The 25,896-nt window shown below is 32.1% G+C and overlaps 1 protein-coding gene and 1 non-coding gene across 7 annotated transcripts in view; one reads left to right on the top strand and one right to left on the bottom strand.

Moving 5' to 3' along the window:
• Nucleotides 1-25,896, bottom strand: part of KTN1 (kinectin 1) — a 99,788-nt gene that overhangs the window by 16,769 nt on the left and 57,123 nt on the right. For 4 of the 6 annotated variants that reach the window (XM_031453767.2, XM_064485971.1, XM_064485972.1 and 1 more), the window contains exons 14-34: nt 25,636-25,726; nt 25,208-25,276; nt 24,641-24,678; nt 24,420-24,501; nt 23,578-23,646; nt 18,538-18,572; nt 18,043-18,133; nt 17,280-17,348; nt 16,618-16,655; nt 15,842-15,932; nt 15,621-15,689; nt 14,469-14,506; nt 13,834-13,924; nt 13,689-13,757; nt 13,179-13,216; nt 11,679-11,769; nt 10,054-10,122; nt 8,941-8,978; nt 7,544-7,634; nt 5,416-5,502; nt 2,016-2,105 (exon numbers count right to left, since the gene is read on the bottom strand). In XM_031453767.2, coding sequence (XP_031309627.1) covers nt 2,016-2,105; nt 5,416-5,502; nt 7,544-7,634; nt 8,941-8,978; nt 10,054-10,122; nt 11,679-11,769; nt 13,179-13,216; nt 13,689-13,757; nt 13,834-13,924; nt 14,469-14,506; nt 15,621-15,689; nt 15,842-15,932; nt 16,618-16,655; nt 17,280-17,348; nt 18,043-18,133; nt 18,538-18,572; nt 23,578-23,646; nt 24,420-24,501; nt 24,641-24,678; nt 25,208-25,276; nt 25,636-25,726 — 1,444 coding nt within the window. The remainder of the gene's footprint in view (nt 1-2,015; nt 2,106-5,415; nt 5,503-7,543; nt 7,635-8,940; nt 8,979-10,053; nt 10,123-11,678; nt 11,770-13,178; nt 13,217-13,688; nt 13,758-13,833; nt 13,925-14,468; nt 14,507-15,620; nt 15,690-15,841; nt 15,933-16,617; nt 16,656-17,279; nt 17,349-18,042; nt 18,134-18,537; nt 18,573-23,577; nt 23,647-24,419; nt 24,502-24,640; nt 24,679-25,207; nt 25,277-25,635; nt 25,727-25,896) is intronic. The other 2 variants (XM_064485974.1, XM_064485975.1) reach the window with 1 other exon arrangement.
• Nucleotides 959-1,156, top strand: LOC116153764 (U2 spliceosomal RNA). The gene has a single exon (XR_004137644.1). It is a non-coding gene; the product is annotated as a U2 spliceosomal RNA (small nuclear RNA).

Below are 25,896 nucleotides of genomic sequence, written 5' to 3'. Positions count from 1 at the left end.
AAACACTGAAACACACCTATATACTACCATAAAAATCAAATCTTATCTACCCTGTCCAAGGATATTTGCACCTGAATTTTGGACATATCGGCAGAAGATCTGGGCTCAACACAGCCTTTACCACTTACTAGTGCTCGGGCTAATAGATCCAATCTTAAGACACAGAAAGCCTAGAATGAATAATTTTTCAAAAATTTTTTCAGGTGAATCAGTTCTCAAAAATTCAGTTCATATACTAAAAGTTGAATTGAAGATACTCTAGTCAGAGGATTTCAGATTCTAGGAAGTTGTCCCAGGGATTCTGAAAATATTTCAAAATAAATATGTCTTATGAAGTATTTTTAAAATCATAATGAGAAATAAAAATACACAAATATTTGTGTTTAAAGCCAACAAAAACCATCTGTATTGAAAGTTAGCTGATGTAAACACAAGGCACTATTACAGTTTTAGTCATTATTCTATATTTCAGGATAAATTATTCAAGATTTTTGATGCTTCTTGTCTGAATTTTAAACTCTGATAAAGAGTATTTGTTAGATACTTTAAAGCAAATTTCCTCTTACTCTTCTTAAGTCTTTGGTTTAGTTTAATCCAAGAAAAAAAAACAATACATATGAAATTACTATTAACTGCTCTAATTAAAAGTTTTATTTATGTGGCTGAATCAGGATTTTCTACACTTCACCAGATAAAAATTTTAAAAAAATAAATAAAATTGTTTGTTTATCACACTATAGTACAATGCTCCATAGTACAAATTAGTACAAAGCCTCTATTTTAAAAAAATTCCCATATTATAAATGTGAATGAAGACTAAATGATACTATTAAAATCCTACTTAGCTTCATATATTGGAATTCAATATAAATTAAATTGAGCTGAAAAGTTGATTTAGTTGCTTAAAGTATGTAAACTCTTCTCCAGTCGAGCTTATACAGTTTAGATCTCACCTCTGCTAACTTTCTTAGTAAAAACCTTTTGGCTAAGATCAAGTGTAGTATCTGATCTTATCAGTTTAATATCTGATACGTCCTCTATCCAAGGACAATTCATTAAATGGGTTTCTGGAGCAGGGAGTTGGAACAGGAGTTTGCTCCATCCACTCCACGCACAGACCTGGTATTGCAGTATCTCCAGGAAGAGCGCACCCCTCCAGAGGGGGAAAAAGAACTATGTATTGAAATATTTACAGATGAAATGCTCTGATGTTTGTCATCCGTCAGAAAGTGTAGGAAGTACAGGGCTAAAGGTAAAACAAGATTGTGTGGCAGTGCATGCCACATGTTGATGACTGCTAAAGTGGGGTACTGGGTACATCAGGCTCATTATGCTCTTTTCTCTACTTCTGGTTGTGTACACAATTTTCATTAAAAGAAAAAAATACCTGTACCACCATTTAGAAACTACATGTACACTCATTGGCATTCTCTGCCCTCAAATATTCACTATATTAAATCGCTGAACCAAAGCAACTTTTCTCTCCCATTTAAAACACATACAACCTCAAGTAAAGCAAGCTGTTCCTTGTTATCTTCAAGACTTTTGCTTGAAGAAGTTAACAGATGACCAAAATCTTACATTTTGAAATGAAAAGACCTGGTTCATGGTATTAAATACATTTAAAAATAGTATTACTAAAACTAACAAGCAATCACTTAAAATTAAGTTCTATTCTGAATATAGCCATTAAGGACATGATTGGTTTATTGATTTATTGATTTATTAAGAAATACTTCTTTCCCAAATATGAAGTTTATGATCCTCTAAATAATACTGCTCACATATAAAAACTTTATAGAATACAACCAAAATATCAGATGAAGAAACAGAAATGATTTTGAACCAAGGTACTGATCTTAACTACTCAAAAGCACCCTAGGTTAAAAAAAGGAAATACTGAGGAATTTGTGCACCACCAAAACCAAGTGGAGAGTGCCAATGCTGCTTATTCACAACTTCCTTGAATAATGAAAAAGATGTTACATTCAAAAAAAATAATAAATCCATCTTACCAAATTAGAAGGCACAGACACCTCTGGAAATAATTTTTTGAGAACTTCTTTAGCTTCTAACTCAACAGCTTCCACATGTTGTTGTCTTTCCTAAAGCAGAAGATGACCCAAATCAAACTTCCAAGATTATAGAATTAAAATTTTAAAAAGCTAGTCTTTTAAGCTCTATGGGAAGAAAAAGTCATAGTATTTACTGACAAATGTTCAAGTTTTCCAGTTTGAAATGTCAAAATGCTTCCATAAGGAAAAATCTGCAAAATCTCTAAAGCACCCTAAATAAGAAATAATGTCTTACATTAATCAAATCAAGGCAATATCTGACAATATGGACATTTTCCTTGCCATTAGAAATCAAGTGATGTCCCTCAGGAAACAATACAAAAACAAACAAAAATAAAACAAAAACCTCCAAAATACATTTCTTATTAAAAACTTTAAACTACATGTACAAAAAAAACAAAAAACACTTGCTACAACTAAGACAAACTCATGTAAAAAATATGCATCTGGGCAACATAACTGAGGCTCATTGGCTGGCAAATCTCTCCAAAACCTGTATCACTGATGTATGACTATACTACCATGGGATTAAAATGACAATTTTCATATTTTTAGTTTCAAAGTCAGATGGAGCTACTTATGCTAAACAAAGAAAAAAATACCGCCAAAATTTGACAGGTGGTACATATGGGAAAGAAGAATAAAGAGAAAGAGGAAAAGTTGATGGCATATTACTTCACCAATGTCATGCATAAAGAAAACTAATTCTGACACGTGTATATGGATTCTGTCAGCTGTAAATTTAAAAATAAGTATTATAAGTGCATATTTAAATTTGGTCATTTTAAATCTATGTCTAATGGATATCAATTGCTAACTCAAAACCATGGTTTGTCAAAATTAGGGTAATGACTTGATCACACAAAAAGTAAAAATCTAATATTCAAACCATCTCTACAAAATTAGAAGAAGAAAAAAAAAAACACCTACAAAAATGCACATCTAAACGAAGCCAAGAAATCATCTCAAAACACTGGTGAAGTTCAACAGGTGACAAGAAAGCAAGCAAGCTAGCAAGATCTCAACCCTATCTTCCCCCATCAAATGTGATCTTTGAAATCTATTACAGATTTAAGACATACATACTTCAGTTTAAGAAAGTCTAATAACATGAAAATCTAAAGTTATACAATGAGAAGCTAGAGATTAATCATATTCTGTACACACAAGATGCTGTTATTCAGGATTCGTGGCAGGATTTTAAAAATAGATGTTTTAATGGAGTGTCTTCAATAATTCAATAAAGCCCACTATTTTTCAGGACTACAATCATTTAACTGCATAAAATAAGGTATACTCATTTATGGGAAATAATTAACTGCTAATTCAGAGACAATTAAGAGGTCATTTTTATCGTAAGACCAGAGAAGTGGGCAAGTAATTGCTTCTCAATCTTTTGGCTAAGAGCAAGTGTAGAAGCAAGGTGAGCAATCTCTAAAGAAAATCAGTAAGGAAAACAGACACTGTGGAACAGAAACTTTTTCAACAATCCCCCAAGGAAAAAAGAATCTAACTAAAAGAAGTAAGTGCCTAATTTGTAACTAAGAGGCACAAAGATGTACTTAAAATTTTCAGGAAAAAAAATTTCATTTGACATAACAGTTTTGTTGTGCATAGCAATTTTCACTTAACACCTGGAAAAGATATAATATTGAAAATTGCATTATTATAATTTCTTTACTATTTTAATCTAAGTTTAATATAATGAGTGTGATGTATCTTTTATGTGAATCTGTCATTTATAGTAGCTCCTCAAAAACATACTACTTACAGCACAACTTGTAGTCCTGGGTTAATCAACCTCACATTACACCTATGCTATCTGAGGACTGTCTAAATTCCATTAAAATAGAGAAAGACCACAGATCTTGCTCTCTGTAGATCATCAGCTATGTAAGAAGTCATGCACTGGGTGATGAGTTCTGAAATATAAATTCTTATACTCATCACCAAACACAAGATGAAACATAAATTCTAGCTTTTGGAATACACAAGAATGCTTATGACAGGTGAATCTAACTTCCTGTAGGAATGGCACGATATTAAGAGTTCTAGCATGTTCCAGATAACCAGGCTCATTAACAAATTAAAAGCTAAAGCTAGTTCTTAACAGTGAAAAAAACAAAGTTACAGAAAAAAACCAAAAACTATACCAGAACCCTCACTGCTGACAGAGCTGACTGCAAGGATTCACAATGAAATTAAAATGTCCCATCTGGCTTAGATTTTTCTATTCTCTGGCCTAGATTTGTCTAGTCCCAGTATCTGCCAGCTGTCTCAAAGTAAAGTTTTAGTGAAAATTAGGGCTTGATAAATAAGCATATAAGTAAATACAAATCCACTAAAGGAAATATAACTACAAACATATACTTGATTTTAAAAAATTTATTAAAACTCTATTTTGCTTTAAAAACAAAAAAGTCCTTCAAGTGTCATTAAGACTTGCATTTAAAATTCAACATAATACCTTAGTACACAAAATACTTATAGAATGCTGAACTGAATAACATAATGAACTTTAACCCATATATAAAATTTAATAATTCTGTTCCACATTTATTCTTGGCAGGAATTTTCAAAATTCTTGACAGAACTGACACATCCATTTCTTCCAATCTTTGAAAACAACTTCTCAATTACAATTCATTAGAAATCTTCAAACCCACGGAGCAACTTGAACTCAAGGAGAATATCTACGATGGTTTTAAAAACAGGTCGGGGTATGTGTTTCAGGAGCAATTTACATACTCTTGTCAAGAGAATTATCTCTTATATTAATATCCCATACTAACCACAACACATACATTATTACTGTCCAGCCACTTCAAAACCTCGTTTAATTTTAATTCCAGCCTTTCTAAGGAACCATCCCCAAAAGCACACCCAGAATTGATCCCTTCCATGTAACTGTCATAGTGGCGTGCCTCATACAACCCAGGAGAGGTCACTGTGCATCACAGGTACATCCTATGCAGTCAAATGTGTTTGTTAATTCAGTTAGTTTTTTTGGCTCCGGGTTTTCACCAAGTTCTCATAAACAATCCAAGAGGCACACTTTGTCTGACAAGAGTTTACATGGGGAGCACAGGTCTCCTGAGACTCTTCAACCTAAAGCAGTAATTACCAAAGCTCAATCAGGTAATCACAACAAAACAGCATACCCAAAATTAAAGCTTCAAGGAGTAGATGAAAAAAGCAGAGATGATAGAGATGATAAATGTGGGTGATAAGAAGATTTTATATTTAAATTGCAGTAAAATTAAATGCTTTAGTCTGATTTTAAGACAAGCTGCAGATTTTCTCTGTTCAGTGGATTGTTTCTAGGAGTTAGCATTACAACCTTGGAAGTCTTGTTCACTTTGTCCTGCAGCATTTTTTCAGTTGATGCCAATGCTTCCATTGCTTCCCAGTTTTTCTCCCGAAGGTCCTAATCATTTTTAGAAAGAATGATTTCAGTTTATCCATTATTGAAAGATTTTTGCTTTTTACTTCATCAGTATTTTGCACTGCATTTAAATGCTGGTTACTGCAAAATTATTTCAATGGGAAAATATGTATATTAGCAAAAAATAAAAAGCCATGTTTAGAAGTCTGAATGAGAAAATAAAGATGCCCACTTCCTAAGATTTAGTATACACACCAAATATGCCAGCTTTAAAGTAATTACTATGCACATATGACAAAGAAGAAAGCATTCCAAAGTAAACACAAAAGCCAAGATTACAAATATGATTTCAGATATACCAAATCATTAGCAGATTAAGGACAAAGCAAATACACAAGTATTACAAAAAGCTTCTACATGTGATTTTTAAACAAGCCCCAATATCACTTGTGGGATTTTCCACTGCAGGATAACATTTTTTTCTCTAAATATGTTTTATTGATTTAACACATTTCAAGTCTAACCAGGAATGACATAGAATTCACTGTACTTCTCTATCTTTCTTGGCATGGTCAAATGTGCATACCAAACAGCAACCCAACATGAACTGTCTGAGCTACTTGAACAAGGCAAACAGGGAAGCTAGAAAGTAGTAAAACACATTTTTCTGAAAGAGAAACAAGGGTCTTTGGAAACTGAGTTCTGAAAGATGTATTTTAACGGCATTTCATTAGCAAATACTAGTAAGGACAATCTGCTATATTTCCATCTTTCTTCAGATTTAGAAATCTAAACAGATTAAAAACAAAAAATACAAAGCCAATAATCACCATGTATTGAATGCTTACTTATGTGCCCAACACTGTACTTGGCACTTCACATATATTTTCATTAATCTTTACAGCAACCCTAAGAGGTAGTCATTCACATAGTATAGATGGCAAAATCACAGCTCAGGTTGGTTAAGAAATTTGGCCAAGTGTACACAGCAAATGAGGTGGCAGAACTAGAATGGACTGACGTCGCAATCTGCTGGCCTCCGGCATCCTGGCTCTTTTCAAAAACACACTTCAATGCCTCCATTATTTTGCCCTCTTTTTCTCAAAATCCCAATAATAAAACATAGTTAAGATGTTAGCAGTATATTGGCAAATCCATCTCAGGTTTTGTGGCCAAGCGATGCTATTAGAAATGTTACACAAACACACAAAGGGCAATTCACGTACCTAATTTTGACAAACTCAGGGATGCAGGAACATGTCAACTTGTTAAATTAACAAATTAACGCAAACTTTGAAAAATTTAACTTTCATGAGAAAGTATACGTATCAATTCACTAGCAATACCCTCTTAGACTTCAATAACATTTTTGACCTTGCTCAAGTCTTAATGATACTTTTGTGGGCAAAGATTATTTCTCTAGCAAGAATGTTTGGATTCTACTCACAGGTGTTACCTTCTGGTCAAAGATATTTAAGAAATTCACCTGAATTTACTATTTGTCAGTATTTCTTAGGGCACTATTCCTTCCATTCTAGCCTAAACGTATTCAGGTTCTGAGGCCTCCAACATGCTTAATTACCAAAATTTGAACCACCTTCAGTTAGAAAAGGGAGGTTCCAGAGGGCTTTGAAAGACAATTACTGAATACACTGGATTTGAATACTGGAATTACTTTTAGTTTACAAAAAGGCTAGCCTAATCAAAATAGAAAGAAAAAATTTTTAGTTTAAAATACTGAGCTGAAAGAATAATTTTTCCAACTAAAAGTTCAGAAAGTCAACTGCAGTGTAGCTTTAAAAAAAACTGAAGCTGAAATAATTGTAGCTTTAATATTTAAAATGATATTCAGAAATGTACAAAATAGTCTTTTCATTTATTCATTTAAAAAAAAATCTACTCTAATAAAGTGATTACTCCAATAATACTCCCCAAAAAGCTACACACAAAACAGTACTTTCCTATAAAGATCAAGAGGAAATCTAAAGTAAAAGTAGATTGTGAAAACTTCTGAACCATGACATTTCAGATAAATAATAACAGTAATTTTTTAAAAGCTTTATTCTGATAAAGATTTGCTTACATTGTTTTTCTTCCTCTGGTGTTCAACAGCATCCTTCAAAGAATCTAACTCATTCTGGAGACCAGCTATTTCTTTCTCTCTTTCTGAAATTCTGAACCAGAACATGAATATATACAGCAATATTTTAGGTAAACAGTGAACATAATATTTGTTACTACAAAATAAAAACAGCAAGTAGATGATGCTTTTTGAAGAGTGTAATAATTTCACAGGCAAACTACTTAAGCTTCATAGGTACCACAGAAAGCCTATCCATGAATTCCTATTTTCAGAAATGATTTTTTAAATAAATTTTTACAATATGACATGCTGACATTGGTGCGAAAGAGAAATCACTGCCTAAGACACAGTTCATGAATACACGAACTGCTGTAGCTGTAGTTACTTCTGTTTTGACCTAGGGCAGTGAAGTCGCTATTTTCAGAAGCACAAAAACTGATGTAGATACACTCTCTTAAATATGTATTTTTTTCCCAGAAGGTAATGAAATCAATTATGACTTTCTTTAAGTGGCTAACCCACAACGAAAGTATGATATTAACGTGAGGTCGGTATTCTCTTTTCATTTTCTTGGGATTCATGTTTTTCTGATTTTGTCAAATGAGTCAGTTATTTCCCAGAAATGCAGAAAGCAATGGCAAAGATTCACAATCCAATCCTGTTACAGTTGAGAAGCAGCTTGGGTAGAAAGTCAAATTACAAATAGCTCTTCCCTAAGAATAAGGCTCAATATAAGGGGTTGGCAATCTGAGGCTCTGGACGTGAACCACAGTCTTTTTCTGCATGGCCCTCGAGCTAAGAGCTGATTTTATGTTTAAGGGACTGTGGGAAAAAAGAATATGAAACTATGTGGCCTACAAAGCATAAAATATTCACTATCAGGCCATTTATAGAAAAAGTTTGCTGATCCTTCCACTATATAGTCAAGACTCAATTTAGCTGTAAATAAAAGAAAAATGTTTCAGTTAAAAAAAGAAAAAAAAGCCCCTCCTTAAAGGAGAGCAATTATAAAGATTACAAGATTTTTTTTAATGCAGAAGCTAAACTAAAATTTCCATCATTCAATTCCACAATATCAGAGAAATAACTGAGATAATTTAAGGTAAATTAGTAAAGTCTTCAAAGTACAGTTTAATGTGATTAGAATATTTTCTGAATGCCTGAAAAACCAGTATCTCTCTCAACAAAATATTCAAAGAAATCCAAATACCATAAAAAGGTATGTTGGCTCAACCAAAGGCATAGCTAAGCTCTACTGACCTGCAGTTCAAGAAATCCACATAGAACAGTAAGAATTAGGGGAACATCTTGCAGTTATATTAAATTGCTTACCTGAGAATGATTTAGCACATAAAAAGTTACCACTTTCCAAATTGTGAATAAAAATTATTACTTACACTTTTAACAGTTCTTCATGAGGGGGAAAAGAAGATGCCTATTAAAAGAGTTAACTGTTATTTCAAAACAAAGCTTTCTAGAAGACTTCAAAAAAATTAAAACTCTTCTCAGATACAAATAAACACCAAAAATAATACCATGTATTCTATATGCCATCACCAAGTAATTTTAATAAAAACATATACACAGTTATAAAATGTACTGAGTGCTAAATCAAACCTTCATTGTCACTATATTCTTAAGCTCTTCATTTAATATTTATTTCCCATTATGTACAAAGCACTGAGTTAATACCTTAACATGTTCATACTGCACAATTCATATTTGAAGGCTATGCAAAGCCTTCAAAAAATAAAAAAATCATTAATGAAGTAAAAAGGAAAAGTAGGAAAAGTTACTTAACTTGCATGTAACAAAAATTAAATTTTGCATAATACATAAAAATATGTAACCATCCACATATGGTATTTCTTCCTTGATAAATACATCTCCTGAACTAAACTACTATAAAGTTCTTGTTAACAATGACTCTAATTTTTTTCTCCCTCAAAATACTTTCTAGTTTATCCATATATGTTCAATAAGATAAATTAATTAATTTCAAGGATATTTTGGTAACATTTTAAAAAAAACACACATTTTAATTTTTTTTCACCAATCAGAATTATTCCTTGAAATACTATTTTAAACAGTGGTAAACTATTACTTACAATATTATACATTTCTTAGTTTCTCTCCAATTATAAATGATGCTTTGTTTGGGGGAGGGGGAAGTAGAGTATACATGTATGCCTAAACTGACCTCTATAGGATTTTAACTGAATTGCTAAGAAAAGCATTCTGAAGAATTTGAAAACACACACATACATAACAGGGCTGGAATACAGATAGTAATATTATTTTGGTATAATCTTATAAATTGTAATTATCTAATTTTAGCTATGGCATAGCAAACTGCTTTTTTTTTTTTTTAAGGAAATTTGATGAACACTTATAAATAAAAGAACATATACTTTATTCTCAATGAATACGTAGAATGATAATACTTACAGTCATGGGTCATATAATTTTTTACCACACAAAGTAAAAGACAAGGCATCTAAAGTACATACCTGTTGATAGTTCTGCTGCTTAAGTTGCTCAATTTGGCATTTAAAGAATTTGTTTTCATCTTGTACCTCCTGTTCAAATAAAAATTAAATATTAATACATAGAAATTTTTACTTTCCCTATAAACTTTAAAACATATCATACAAGCCAGGAAAATTCTAAAACTAACAATTTTTAAAGAGTGTAATAAGCCCTGTATTAAATAAAACACATTATAAAATCAGAATAATTAAATTATTCAATACTAGCCTGGGAGTGGGTATGTCTCAATGGAAGAAAGCAGAACCCAGAAACAAATCCAAAGACCTTTAAGAATTTAGTACAGGGTGACATCTCAAATCAGTAGGAGAAGGTCTAGTGATATTTTTGGCTGGATATTTCTTTGTGGAGGGGGTGCTGTCCTACATATTGTAGGATGTTTAGCAGTATTCATGGCCTCCATCCACTAGATGCAGTAGCATGCCTCCACCTGGTGTGACAACCAAAAACGCTCCAAACATTGCTAAGTATTCCAGGGGGTGGAAGAGAAAGAACCACTGCAGTAATGATGGATTATTTAATAATGTGGCTAGCCCTTTTTAAAAATTGAAATGCTATTCTCATAACTTATTCAAATTACATGGGAATAAAACTTCTAAACAAAAAAATAAATTATAAATATATTAGAAAAAATTGTGAAAATATTTTTATGATCACAGCCTGAGAGATACCTTTCAAGTCTTGAAACTCAGAAAATTACTTGTATTTGAGTACATAAAAGCTTTAAACTTCCAAAAGATGTAGTAAAAACAAATGAAGTAAAAATTTAAAATAGTTGGTTAGAGAGTGTAAATTAGTAAAAACACTTTGACGGGCAATTTATCTAACAAAATTAAAAATGAATCTACTTAGAAAGGAGAGGAAATGTGACAGAATCAACCCTTGGAGCATGAAATGTGAGCATGAGTACCTCAGACAGTGCATACATCTAAAATTTCCTATTACTTCAAAAGAATGTTCTGTAAGGATAAGGACTTTCAATACTAACTACATGAAGGTGAAGAGATACTAACTTTCTAGTTTACCTATCACTTTCAAAAAGCAAAGGAAAAAAAAATCTCTGCATAAAACTTTAACACAAAATCTCACTTCTAAGAATTATAAATACATATATTAGCATAAGTATTGAAAATCTGTGTGCAAAAATATTCTCTGTAAAACTGTTGTAACAGGAAACACAACTCTAAATAATCTAGGTATCCATAAATTAGGATTGAATATATAAATGATACAATCATACAAAAGAATACAATGAAGCCATTAAAAGTTAAAGACAAAAATGTGCTTATGTGGAAAGATCCTCAAAAACATTATTAATTTGGGGAGTGGCAAAATACAAAAGTATACGGTTTAAATACAATATGTTTAAAAAACTACTAAGTACATACATACATATTTTGTGCATGGGTACTTTCTCAAAAGATATATAAACAACTGACAGTAGTTATCTCTGAGGAGTGAGACGCAGTATGTGGGTGGGCAGGAGTGCCATTTTGTATTCTGTTTTCTTTCGTAGTAGTTAAAATTGTTTTCAAGAACACAAAGACAGTGACTCACAAGATGATTTTTTTTAAGTAAACATATTTACCTGTAACAGCTTAATTTTGCTAGAAAGATTACCCTCCTTCTCTTTTAGCACAGTTTCTAATCTCTTCATTTCATTTTCCTTTTCTTTCAACCTAGAATTTTTACAAAGACCTTATATTTAGTTAGGCAAATAGGTGGAGCACAGGTCAATCTTAGGACAGTAAAACTTTTTTTTTAAATGATACTGTAATAATGGATACATGTCATCATACATTCATCAAAACCCATAAAATGTACAACACAAAGAGTGAACCTTAATGGATACTATGAACTTGTCAGTAACAATATATTGATCTGGTTCAATTTTAACAAACGTACCACACTAATACAAGATGTAAATAAGAAGAGCAATGGAGGAGGAGGGTATATAGAAATTCTCTGTACTTTTCTCTCAATTTTTCCTGTAAACCTAAAAATGGCCCCCCACCGAATATTCTATTAATTTAAAAAGAACAATGTGACATAGAAATAAGTCTAAAATCATACTTTAATGATCTAATACCTACTACAAACAAGCCACAAATGTGTCTCTAAGCTTTTTATTAGCAAATGACAAAAAAAGATAGTTACACAATGTCCACAAGATAAACAATTGACTGTACCAATGAGCAATCTTAGTGCCAAGAACAGACATCTCCTTTGTCTCCATAAAGACAATGACCTAATAAGTATCTTCAATATCTGACTTTTTTAAAAGATACAGTTTCCAGAAAAAAATAAGCAAAAAAATACAAAAAAAACAAAGACAAAAACAAAGATAAAGGCAGTTTCAAAGGGCTACTTCTTAAGCATCAATAAAAACTGATGAGATCATATCAAAGCAAAATCACTTAAAAGTAACTGATAGAAGGTCAAAAAGATGAAGTCTAGATACCTTCTTACCACTGCAGACTGACTTAGTTTAAGAAAACAGACTTCATAGGGTAAAAATTTCCTAGGATGAACACCTGTAAACACCGGTACCTCCTAGGCACATCAGATTCAATACTTTTACTATTTGGCACAGCATGACTGATACGACAACCTATACTATTTTCCCCAAAAAGCAAGTTACCTTTATAGAAAGATTCAATATTCATTATTAAGATTATGGCTAGGATCATCTTCTGGTTAATTTGAGATGTTATTCTTTCAAATACTAAAAGTGGTCTCATCTTGAAATAAATTTAACCTCTCTTTACGATAATGACATACTTCATTTTTTTAAAAGGGAGAGAGAGAGACTAAATAAAATCAGCCCATATGAGCAGAAAGAATATTTCAGAAAATGCATTTGAAGGGTTTGGAAAGGATAAAGTCTCTAGGTATCTGAAAGCACTTAAAAAGGTCCCTGTTTTATTACATCAAACAGAAACTAACTTATTTGCCCCTGGACTATAATTCCTTAACTCAACAAGAAAGTTTATGACTTAGAAGAAACTCATCGTAATATTCAAGAACATTCTAGAAAACAATGTCCTCATTGTTTCCTCTTTTAAATGTTGGCTAAAAGTATACTTACACAGTCTCAAGTTCTTCAAATCGTGATGCAGAACATGCCTAAGAAACAGATTCACATTTTTAATTCTAACATCAGAAAGATCAGATACTACAGCATATCTACAGAATCAATCACCAACAAAAGAAAAACATAATTACGTGTGGTACATTTACGACTGAGCCATTCATAAAACAAAGACAGAGTAAATTTTCTTTAACTTAATTTTAATATCCATTTCTTAAAAGGATTACAGGTTAACATGCCATTTCAACACAGATATGTAAAAATGAGCTTAAGAATCCATCTGAAAAAGTAAAGAGATGAAATGCTTTTAGACTTAGGTTGACAAATCAGGCAATAATAGACTTGACAGGGATAAGAGTTAATTTATTTTATCAACAACATAACTATGACACAATAGTAATTTTTATGGCAAAGAAACTCAAAGAACATATTCTTTATTTTCTAGTACAGTAAAATAAAGATTCCTCATTTTTTATGGAATATGTTGGTAATCTGTTTATACTATACCTCTTTCAAGTTATGTTGTGCTACCTCCTGAATATGAGCTTTTAAAGATTCATTTTCTTCTTGAAGATCCTGAAAAAAAATTGGTGTGAATAAAAGTGATACTCAAGTATAAAAAAGTTATTTGCTTTTGTTTTTAAATTCTCACCTGTAACTGTTTCCCTCTATTGGCTAGGTCTTTCTCCTTCTCATCTAAAACAGTCTTCATGGTATTCATCTGCTCCTCCTTTCCTTTCAATCTGACAATAAGTTAATAAGAACTAACAATGAAAATGTTACCTGACTAGACAAAGCAGCAATACTGGAGACTGGAAAAGTGTATTCACAACACAAACTGATTGTAAACAAACTAAAAACTAAAGATATTATGCATAAAGGCATGTAAGATTTTGGAGATTATCAAATTGAGAAGTAGCTCTACTCTCACCCCTTATCACCCTGTTTAAGTCGGTACCCACAAATTTAGACCACTTATTATAAGCAGTTTGGATATGAAATACACAACCAGTTTCACAGGGATTATTAAAATGGGCAAAGAGCAATATGTAAGTTTAGGGTCATATTTAGATTATAAATGATGAAAATAAGACTTCTACTCTAGCCCCACTCCCATCAAAAAACCTACAGGTTAAATCCTAATGAGAAATTTAAGACCTTAAGGCCTTCTTGAGATATAATGTTCTCTAAAATATTACTTGAAATCAAATGAAAAGAAGTTATGATTCTCATTATATTTAACTTGAGGAAAAGATATTAAAGGGAAATGAGAGAAATGGTACTTACAAGTTCTGAAGTTCCTGAACTTGAGAAGTGATAGATAACTGAAATACAAAGAAAGAAGCAGAAAAAAAGCAATTCATAATCCTTTCAATTTACCTTATTAAGCTTTATGATAAACTTTAAAATATGTACACTTCAAATTACAAAGATCCTAGCTGAATTATCCATGCCAAAATGAGATGTGTTTTTATTTCACCTTCTCTTGACTCCAATGACAGTAAGAATAACAAATTAAAAATGCTCCCCAACCCTCACAGGGAGGCACGGGATATAGTTATGAATAATAAGTCTAAATAATGTGATAGTTCTAAAACTGTGAAAATTAGAATATTAACTGTACACATACCTCCCTACCATGTCAGAGTTCTTCTCCTTCCCAGTCTTCAAGGCCAACTACTCAACAGTTCTCTATATTGCTCTCTAATCTCCTTTTCTTATCATACACAGTTCAATAGTATCTTTTATTCCTGTCTTCTCATAGTCCCTTCAGATTGTGGCTTAGATGTCAGTGTCTCAGGAGAAGACTTCCCTGAACTCCAAATCTATCCACATTAGGAGTTTAATTTTTTCATCATACCCTCTTCCATTCAACAATTTATCTCTAATTACTAACACAGTACTTTGATAAGTAGGAAGAATTGAATAAATGTTGTTGAATAAATCTGTTGGATGAATGAATGAATGATCTCTTCCATGCAATTTCACCATTTTTTCAATGAAATCATATCAGATTAAATTCACCAAAACCACCCATCCATTTCCAGTAACCAAATCTACCTCTGAAAATCCTCCAATGAAATCTATAATTTATTCCGTAGGCAAAGATTGAGCAATACATATTCTATAACAAAACATTTTGGTCCATGCAGTTAAAAAAAAAAATGTCTACCAAAGTGTTTTGTTTAAGTTGGCAAACTAAAATGAAATATTAATACAGAAAACTTTACAGAAAAAAAAAAATCCTTAACAGTTAAAAGATATATTAAAATATTAAGAACATTTTCTCAAATCAGGCAAAAATAATAAAAAGTACATAATCCAATATACTTACAGCATACTACTAAATGTTTCTTCTGAGTAACAAGAAAAAACCAAATACTTCATAAATACACAGTCACTAACAAATCTGTCATGCTGTGGCTCTGGGATTTTTACCTGTTGAGCCTTTTCAAGCTGGATATTTCCTATTTCTTCTTTTAGAGCCTCTATTTCCTGTTTCAAATCCTTAACAATGACAAAACAGACAAGATTGGACAATGGAAACACAGAAATTGACATAAAATGCAATGTACAGACAAACACATGAAATTAAATGGTATTCACTGAAGTTGATATACAAAAAAAAAAACAAAACACTGTTTTTTCTCTCTCAATACCTGAATAGTTTTTTCCTTATTAGCAACTTTGAGAAGTTCAGCTTCCAGAAGCTCTTCCACAGACTTGATCTTTCCATCTTTTTCATGGATCCTTAGATAAAGAAGTACAGTATTAAACTTGGAGAGAAATCATCAAGATCTACCAACTAAGACATAAAAATAGTACCAAATCATGAATAGGCTCACCAAATCAACTCTTCTTGTTTTAAGTAAAACAGCAACGTATCTTTCAGACAGAAGGGGAAAAAATATTTAAAGCTCTTCCTAAATGAGAATTAAGCAGTAACTACCAGATGGCTGAAGCCTATGCACACAAGGAGAAACTGGTGACATGCTTCAAAAGTGCACAGGGAATGTAAGATTTTTACCCTGAAGATTATTAGGGAGAAGTGAGCTCCTCTCAATAAGCTGGCTTCTAGGGCTCTGAAATCTGTGGCAGAACTTACACAAAATTATAGCATTAAACTTTCCAAACACTTCAAGAAGGAAATGATCTAATATAACCTGTTAATTAATAGTTTCTACTGCAGAAACAGAAAATTACCAATTTGATGCCATAAGTTAAGAAAATAATGGAATCAACTGAGGAAATTGGTTTTTTAACACTCACATTGCACTGGGAAAGTTTCCTTACTCCACCAATGAAAAACTCTGGAGTGAAAGTTAAACTAGTACACATCAGCTGTCTCAATTGCACAATTAAAACAAGACTTATGAATGTCCACTGAGAAAATGAACCAAAAAAGAAAGCCCAGTTTAATAATGTCATCACTTACACTTTCTTAAGTTCTTCAACTAGAGATGCAAAAGAAACCTGGAAATAGAAAGGTATCTTACTTACTAATTTGGTCAAAATATAAATGGTCATAAATAGAAAAGTATGTTTTTCTTAAATTTTTCACTAGACCAAAATCCAAATGGGAAAAGTAAACCTAGGAATTACTTCTTTCTAGATTTTTTAAATGTCTTAATTATATGAAAATGAAAAGCACTTTAAAAGCAAGCAGCTTTGAAGCTACTTATGTTAAATGTAGGTCATAGAAAAATCAACAGATAAATATTAAAATTATTAAATAATTCCAACTAGATAAGGAGAAAATAGGAAATTGCCTAATTTCAGGTAGCCTCTTTTACTATGAAGTAGAGTTTTACTTTGTATATGTATATTCAAAACCTTTTATCTCCATAGAAAGAAGCAATGACATTCTAACCAGAGTACTCTACCCAGTGCCTGGCATACAGTCAGCATTCAATAAATCGCAGCCTCTATTACTGATAATCAAGTCACCAATCATTCACAGATTAAAACTATAATTGACAAATTCCAAGTTGGAGAAGGGAGAAACAAACAAAAGATTTGCTGCTATATTTGAGTTTAAAAGGTTTGTCCACTGTTTAAAAGAGAATGATTGCAGGATCGACTGAATACATTCATTACCTGATCATTTTGCTTGGCCTTTAAGTCTTGAATTTCTTTCGTCAGAGATGAATTTTCTGTTCTTATTGCCTTTTTCAAAGACACACAAGCATAACACTTTTATTTTCTGAAAAAAACAGCTTTCAAATACACTAGTTTCTCATTTTTTTCTAGCTGCTTCCTTTCCTCTCTGAAGGCCCAGAAATCTCACTTGCTCCACCTGTCTGCAATTCAGTAACTTCCACAGCTAGCCAAATGGGTTTAATCAATTATCCTCACAAGTATTTCTACTTATGCTTCTACAACCTCAAAACCACATAATATACCACTTGTCATTTCTCTCCTTCAAATCAAATACACCTTTTACCTTATTTCATCCAGCAACCCTATCCAAAATGAGTTAGTTAAGGCTAATGATTTTCATCATAAAATAGAACTGCATTGTCTCCTTTCTCTGGCCTCCAATACCATTTATGAACTTATGAAGTCCACTAGTTATTGTCTGGTTATAATTTGGACATGGGAGGAGGTGGGAAAGCATATTTTACAACCATAATAATGGTGTCTACTCCATTAAAGCAGTGAAGCTACAACCAACTACGTATTTTTGTATTTACAATAAAATCTTAAATTTAATTAAAAAGATAAGCCATCATATAAACTCATAAAATGTGGGGAACTAATAAGTTTAAAAGCTATGGGAAAAATAATACATAAATCATAGTGAAACCCCTTTATGTTCACTGAATAACCACAAGAAAAACAAATATACAAAATGCTTTACATTCAGTTCTTCCTCTTTAGTGGCCACCTGAATGAGTCCAGTTTCAAGTAATTCTTCTACAGTCTTCAACTTCTCATCTTTTTCTTGAATGCTGAAGTTATAAATTTAAAACATGTATATGAACTATTTTTCAAGGAAAATTATATAATTTGTAAATAAATACTTTACATGGATCAACTCTTGTGTCCGTCATTCCTTACGAACTTTCAATTCTAAAGGTTTCTGAGGATCTTTGTTCATAGTCTAAGGATACTTCCTTTTTACCAGTAAGTAAAATACGTTCAAGTAATGCAAGATTACACGCTAACCTAAACAAGCCACACAACACCCACAAACCTAATGTAACACCAAATCAATCAACAGTATACTACTCTCTTCCATTAAGAAAGATAAAGAGAATTTTAAGAATTTAGATTAACATAGTTAAAAATTCTGTTATCTCAAACTTGGTAGAAATGAGTCATTAAATGTAAAAATAAAATTTTAATCTCTTACCATTTTTCCATTTGTTCCACAACATCTTTATTAGGCTAAAATAAAATCACCAAAAAAAAAAGTTTAATTTTACCAAGTTTGCATGAAGTGAAACTAGTTTAGAAATAGAATTCTATGAAAATTGTTCAATATTAATTAGATCCATAATTTAGGAAAATGATCCATATTTGAAGACTGCTAATAGTTAAAGAATTATTTACTTCAGAAAACACAAGACAGAAAAGCAGCAGCTACACAAAAGACAAAAAAAGATGAAGTATAAAATGGGCTAGCAAAATGCACTAGTACCTTGTGAATAAATTTTTAAATACTATAAAAGAAAATCTTAAGGATAAGACAATCTGCCCTTCCTGTACATTAATTCAATTCTCCAAATCTAAAAATCCAAGACTCCAAGGTCTTGCAGGCCAAGAAGGAGGCTTTAATCTTTCTTTTAATAAACTTTTTTTAAGACTAAGGTATAAGGCAAGTACATAGATCCTGTGTATAAGTCAATGAACTTTTAACATGTAGATTTCATATAACCACACCTAAGCCAATACATGGAATGTTTTAAAATTGACTGTAAAGTGCAGAAGCAACCCATGAACATAATCTCCTTGTTACAGTAAAACATGACATGTGAGCTGACCCCTGCCTTTGACCCACACTTCTAGCATTCCCCCGTATACACAAAGTCCTCAGTGTTATAATTTACTGTGTGTCCAGAAGTAGGGCCTCCCCTTCAGCATTCCTAGGCCTTCAGGCAGCTAAGCAACCTGACTAACAGGTCTGGGGTCTTTTTCCTTCAACATTCTCTTCCACCCATCCCGTTCCCAACCTGCTTTCTTCTAATTATGCTAGTTTCTTAATTTTTTTCTAATTTTACTACAACCACTTTTCACAAAATGGTTTTCATACTATTAATTTTTCCATTGCCAAAACCAAGTCCTAAGATTCCACTTATTACATATTTCTAAAAATTAACCCCCTTCTCTTCAATGTCTTAGGTTAGGCCCTTGGCTTTTCTCATCTCAAATATTACAATACCCTAATTTTTCCCCTTGTCTCTAGTTCATAAGGATTATATTCTGAGGGGTACAGAAGAACTTCCCAAGAGGAAAAATTTTTCCTACCATCAGATAGAAGCTGTCAAAAATACATTAAATCATGTTTATAAACTGTGAAAAGTAAATCACACAGTAAGTTTAAAAATCTTTCATCAGGATGGTTTTGTCCATCTTTATTTTTGATGACTGTCATCTCACATAAAGACAACACAAAATTTGTAACTATATATGGTGATGGATGTTAATGAGACTTACTGTGGTGATCATGTCACAAAATATACAGATGTTAAATCATTATGTGGTACACCTAAAATGTCAATTATATCTCAATTTAAAAAAAAGACGACACTATTAAGTCCAAGTTATTTGCAACTTAATCACTTAGTTGTATTATCTTAGTATTACATATTTCACCGTCACATAAATTCAAACACCTCACGATTACGAGAATGATCTAAAATTATAGACAAGATGCTTACTCATTCTCTCAACATCCTTCGGCAGCTTACCCACATGCCAGGTCAAGTTCAAGGTCCTTACACAGCACATACAGTTCTTCATGATTAGGTCCTAGCAAATCTTTCTTTACTCCCTACAACTCATACTTTGCAATTTCACAATATGCCAGCCAATATGCTCATATGCCAATTTTGCCACACACTGCCACGATTTTCAACACTGTTTCCCCTCAGCCTGGACTGTACCTTAGCTGTTTAGCAAATTCTTGGCTATTTTTCAAAATCAGGTTTGGCTGTCCTCTCTCTGTGACACCTCTTCACCCTTACTCTCCTTCTGGAAGAATTCATTCTCTCCTCCTCTAAACCTGTACACACAGTTCAAGAATTTTACTCATCACACTTTTCTGTGTTATACATGTATCTCCATATTAAGCCATATTCCTGAGGGCAGGAACCAAGTCTCATTCATCTCTGTAGCCTTAGCATGTATCACAGCACCTAGCATACTCCCAATCAGTAAAAATTTAAGGAACTTAATATACTTTAACAAGGTTACAGTTTAACAAGTACTCTAGGTCAACTGCTCATCGAATATTCAATTACCTGAAACTGACCCAGCTTAGCATCTATCAATCATTTTGACTTTATACATTATCAATCTAATCCAATCCAATTTTTCCCTCCCTGGATAATTTTCAAAACTACACCTTATACAATAATGAATTCCTCTGCAATAAAATATAACCAGGCTGCAGGGAAAAAGAGAAAAAACTTCCCATTCCTATCATTTTTTACTTAATAATCTTGATCACTGAATCTTAAAAATCTACTAGACTAAGACTAGAAAGTCATGCTGTTCCTTTGGCTAAAAAGTCAAGATGTTCAAAAAACAGGACCCTTTCCCCAAAATAGCTTTATTTTATTCTGAATAAATGAGATCTTAGTAATTGATTCATTTGTATGATCTATCCATAGGCCCACACTCAAAAGGAGTCTTCCCTTCTGAGTATACACATAAACATGTTACCTGGAACTTGTCTTTCTGCTTCCCACACTTGAAGAAACAACAACTTGGCACCATTATCGGTTTCTGCTTCAATAAGCTCAATCTTTTTCTCCAGGATTAAAATCCATGGGGTAAAAGGACTGACTTTTTTTACATAACTAAACTGTTCATCTCTCAACTGCCATTTGGAATTCTGACTGATAGGCAGAAGGGGTTAAAGAAAGGTGGAAATGAACAAAATTACAATTATAACTAAACTTTATCTCCCCTTTCACTAGCAATGGCACAAAAAATGACCAGAGAAAAAGCCAAAGAGATAATTCTTTCGCCTGCCAAGATGAGAGAGAAAAATTACAATGATAACCAAAAACATAACATCTCAGTCATATGCTTTCTAGACTATTAAAAAAGATGGGGCGGGGGGGAGTTTTCAGAATAAGAAGAAAAATTCTAAGAATTACCCAAAGGGCAAACCTTACATTAGTACAAGATGAGTTTCCCCTCTTATCAAATAATTCTTTTAAATAAATTTTAAAATGTGGCTGCGAAATTTTGTTCTGTGGACTATTCTTCATTAAATTACTCTTCATTAAAAAAATTCAACTCATGCTAAAAGTTATGTTAACAGAGATCTAAAAGTACAACAGAAGCTTTATAGAAGATAAAAGGCTGACTCAGTAAGGAAGAAATTAGAGGGTTTTTTAAATATATACTCCTACACAATGTGATGAGGGAATTTTACGCAAGACATCAGAATGGTAATTCTTAGGGTATCATGTTATCTTTAGAGGGAAAAGAATTAAGGCTAGTGGTTTTACTCTTGTGTAACAATGAAGAATAGCATTTTCAGTGATATTCACAAAAGTGAAAAGGAAAGATTTAGGTACTCTGTTTAAACCTAAGTAGCGTTACCAGCACCTTTAATATTGGAATTCTAGGGCAGAATCAGACGTTTCTAAGCATTTGATTTACCTCCCATGAAATTAATTTAAGAAAGCTTAAAACTTTATATTTTGAAATAGGTGTTCTAGAATCTCTGATAACCAACTCGAAAAAACTACATTCTGCTTTTCTGGGTAAGATTTAACATAGCCAAAAAAACTATCATATTTTATCTAATCCAAGTCACCAATGTTGCATCTCACAACTGGTATTTTACATAACACTAAAATTTTTAAATGCCTCCAATTAAACTGCTAACCAGAGACTAAGATACATCCAAGACTTCAGATATGATAAATTGAGAAAGAGAAAAAAATCTTACAATTGATGAAATAAATCTTATCTGTTAAAAGCTGTATGAGGGAAATAGGAATAAGATTTACAAACAAGACTTAAATACCATTTTAGCATTCTACTGGCACGAAGTCATGTCCCTGCACTAAATATCATCCATTGAGCGTTTTTTCCTCTATTATCTTTAGTTGAAAGGGTAAGGCATATACAAAGTAATGAAGATTATACAAAACATTTATTATCATATTTAGTGGGGAGGGTAATAAGAAATAATAGATTATTTCTTGACAAGTAAACAGATCCTGATAAAATACTTCCACAGCATTTGGCACAGCTACTTAGACCAGTGCAATACCTGCATAATATGATTTTTAAAATAAAAAAGAAAGCATGCATCTGCTAAAGGAAGTGCTATCATTTGCAATAACTTACATTTCAGCTTCTAAAAAAATACGTCAAAAGTTAATAGTATTTAGAGAAATATGCAAGGCTTCTATTTTAATGTGTCATCTAATATGCAGAGTTTCTAGAACATTTTTAAAAACTCAAATTTGAAGAAGTATGGGAAGAAAAGCCACAGAACAGACATCTCCTGGGCCTCGAGTTTATGGAGCTACGCTTATTTAGGCTACTATAGTTTGATGGCTTGCTATAAATACAGAAAGAAGTATGATGGTGGTAGTGGGTGGAGATGAGATTGAAAAAATAAATATTCTAAAGGAAGGGAATTAAGGCTTAAGATGTCTGCTATATGCAAAGCCCTAGGCTATGCACTGTACATAAACTCCCCCATTTAAATCTAATAAGTTTATAATGTAAATAAAATCTCAATGTAAAAGACTTGGAATGAGAGGTCTCAGAAAGGTTAAGCAACTTGATGAACATCCCTCTGCTTTTAGTGCTGGAAGTAGGTTTCAAATTCATTCTCTTTTAAAGAATCCACACTGCCTTAGAGAAAAAAAGTGAGACTTCAAAAGTCTAAAGATTTTATCCTGAGAGCCAAATGTATCAAAATGACTTAAAGAAATTATTTTTATACATTCTATTATATCCTATTATACTTTTTTTTAAAACGCTTATAAACACATTAGCATTAGTTTCCTCTCAGGGAGAAAAATATTTTCCTTAATTTAGATACTTGATTAGCAGAAGATCAACAGAAATTCAATTAAAAGACAAATCTACCCTTAAATAAGAGTTCAAAAAGTGAATGAGGTGATTACCATTTAAGAAAAGTAAGATCTTGTTATATATTCGATATTTCTAACTTACAACTCATGAAAAGCCTTACCTGTTCAGAAATAAGAGTCTGTAGCTTCTGAACTTCTAATTGTAATATTTTGTTTTGGTCATTTAGAATCTAGAAGAAAGAATCTCAATTTACTGTTTTAATAAGAAAAGGTAACAACAAAGCGATCATTTAATGGGGTTTTTTAAAAAATCAAAGCCATATTATTGCTGTAAGTACTTTATAAAGTGACAGGTGAATTAACACTGATCTAAGAATGCAAATCTCATGTGGTTCCATTTTTCACAGTTTCAATGAATATATTTCCAGAGTACAGGAATATGGCAATAGTATAAAGCACACATACAATGATCTCTAAAAAGTAGTTTCTACTGAGCCCCTCTAATTCATTCATATGGTTTTATCCCAAACAATGTAAAAACTGTGCTTGGAACTCTTCCATGTGTATTTCAAAAAGTTAAACAATTTGTGCCAACGAATTCTGCAAAACTCTGCTTTCGTAAGTGATTCCTATTAAGTAAAAGCTGAGAAAAAGCAAATCTTACTGCACTGCAGAGATACATGCCCTGGCAATCAAAATGCTTTACAATACTCAAGCTGCTTGGCCATAAGCAGAAACTAGCACTACACCAACAATGGAGGCAGGTGAAAGCATCTTAAACTACAGAGAAGAGGTTAGGGGAAAACAAATATCAAAAGCCTATTATAAAAACAGGTAAGTCAAAATAACCTAAGCAAGAAGTTTATGATATAACTGTTTGAGTAAGTCCCCAAATAAACTATAGCGTGATTACATATGAAAAGTAGTATTTCTTCGTGCACTTCAACTGAAAATTATACAAGCTTGTTCATAGAAAGCTGGGTGAACAAGCTTAATTACACACCTTAAATTCTTCCATTTTGTTTGAAATTTCACATTGTAGCCGCTCTTCAAGTAATCTTATTTTATCATCCTTAACATGAATACTATGGAGAAAAAAAGGCAATTAAAATATTCATATACTCAGAAAGCTTTACTTAAATTATGTGCACAACCAATATTTTCTGCAGTTATACTTGAACATTAATGTATAAATGGCTCCATGTACAGCAATACTTTAATCACCTTTTCTGCATCTTCTCCAGTTCATGTGCAGTAGCAGCCTGTGTTTGGAATGAGATGAGAACTGTATCATTTCTCAGAAAGCACTCAAAACTATTCTTTTACTTATTTTCACACATTAAAGTTATATTTTCATATATTTGGAGAAAACAGTTAAAACAATAGCATACACGTCTGTAATACTTCTTGCTGTCCAATATTTTGTACTTCTCACTGATCAACTTTCATCCTAATAAAAAGTATATCCTTTTATGATTAAATGGCAGAGGCTAAAACAAATCAGCACATTATGAATGTTTTAACTTGAGTCTTCCGATATCTCAAAAGTGATCAATTCTTTGAATCAAACATTAATTCCAGTGTGAAAATAGTAACATTTAGGTTAGGTTAGAATTGTGAGAGTCATGGCCAAATAGAAGAGGTTTTTAAACAATATACCACGCAGCCAACCACAAGTAACCAATATATTTATTATCTACATGAGTAAAATTAGGGCCTGCAATACCAATGAAAATAAGCACAGGCAAACTGAAAGTCTAAGGTAAATGCTTAAAAGCAATAAAGATCTACCTGTTCATTTGCCAGGGCCTGTAATTTCTGCACTTCAGCTTTTAATAAGAAATTCATATTCTGTATATCCTAGAACAAAAAGGAAAAATAGTATTAGAAGTATTTAATGTAATATTAAATTTCAAGTTTGTAAAGCATCTCTTCTACCTAAGCAAAAGTCTCAAATTACTATTTTTAAGTCAGAAAGCAAACCATCAATTCCTGTTACTTAATATATTTTCCAAATTATGGTGAATATCACATGAGAAAAGGCCTTTGAACTTCTCCTTTTAGAGGGCTAAAGAGGATTTTGTAGTTTAGAAAAGAGAGAAACTTTTCAAATAAATTGTATTTTTCATTCTTCATAGACAATCGTACTGATTACAGTATCAGGGATGGGAAACTCAATGTCTATAAAATACTATAGCCATTTGTAAGAATTACTATACCTTAAGTTCCTCCTCTTTACTTGCTAAGTGATCATGTTCATTTGCTAAAGAATCTTCAGTCTGTTTTATTTGCTTATCCTTTTCTGCAATCCTTTAATGGGAAACAGATTTGCACATTCAATAAACATTTAGAGGTCAAATCACAAATCAAAGGATTAAAAGCCTCAAAAATAGTCATTCTTACTTAAGTAGTTTTTCACATAACTATACCTTCCATTTCTATAGCCCCTTTCAGTTTAGTAATAACTGTCACTTCTATTA

This window comes from Camelus dromedarius, chromosome 5 (genome assembly GCF_036321535.1).
Source record: "Camelus dromedarius isolate mCamDro1 chromosome 5, mCamDro1.pat, whole genome shotgun sequence".
NCBI lineage: Eukaryota > Metazoa > Chordata > Mammalia > Artiodactyla > Camelidae > Camelus > Camelus dromedarius.
This window is presented reverse-complemented; position numbering and strand designations above follow the sequence as displayed.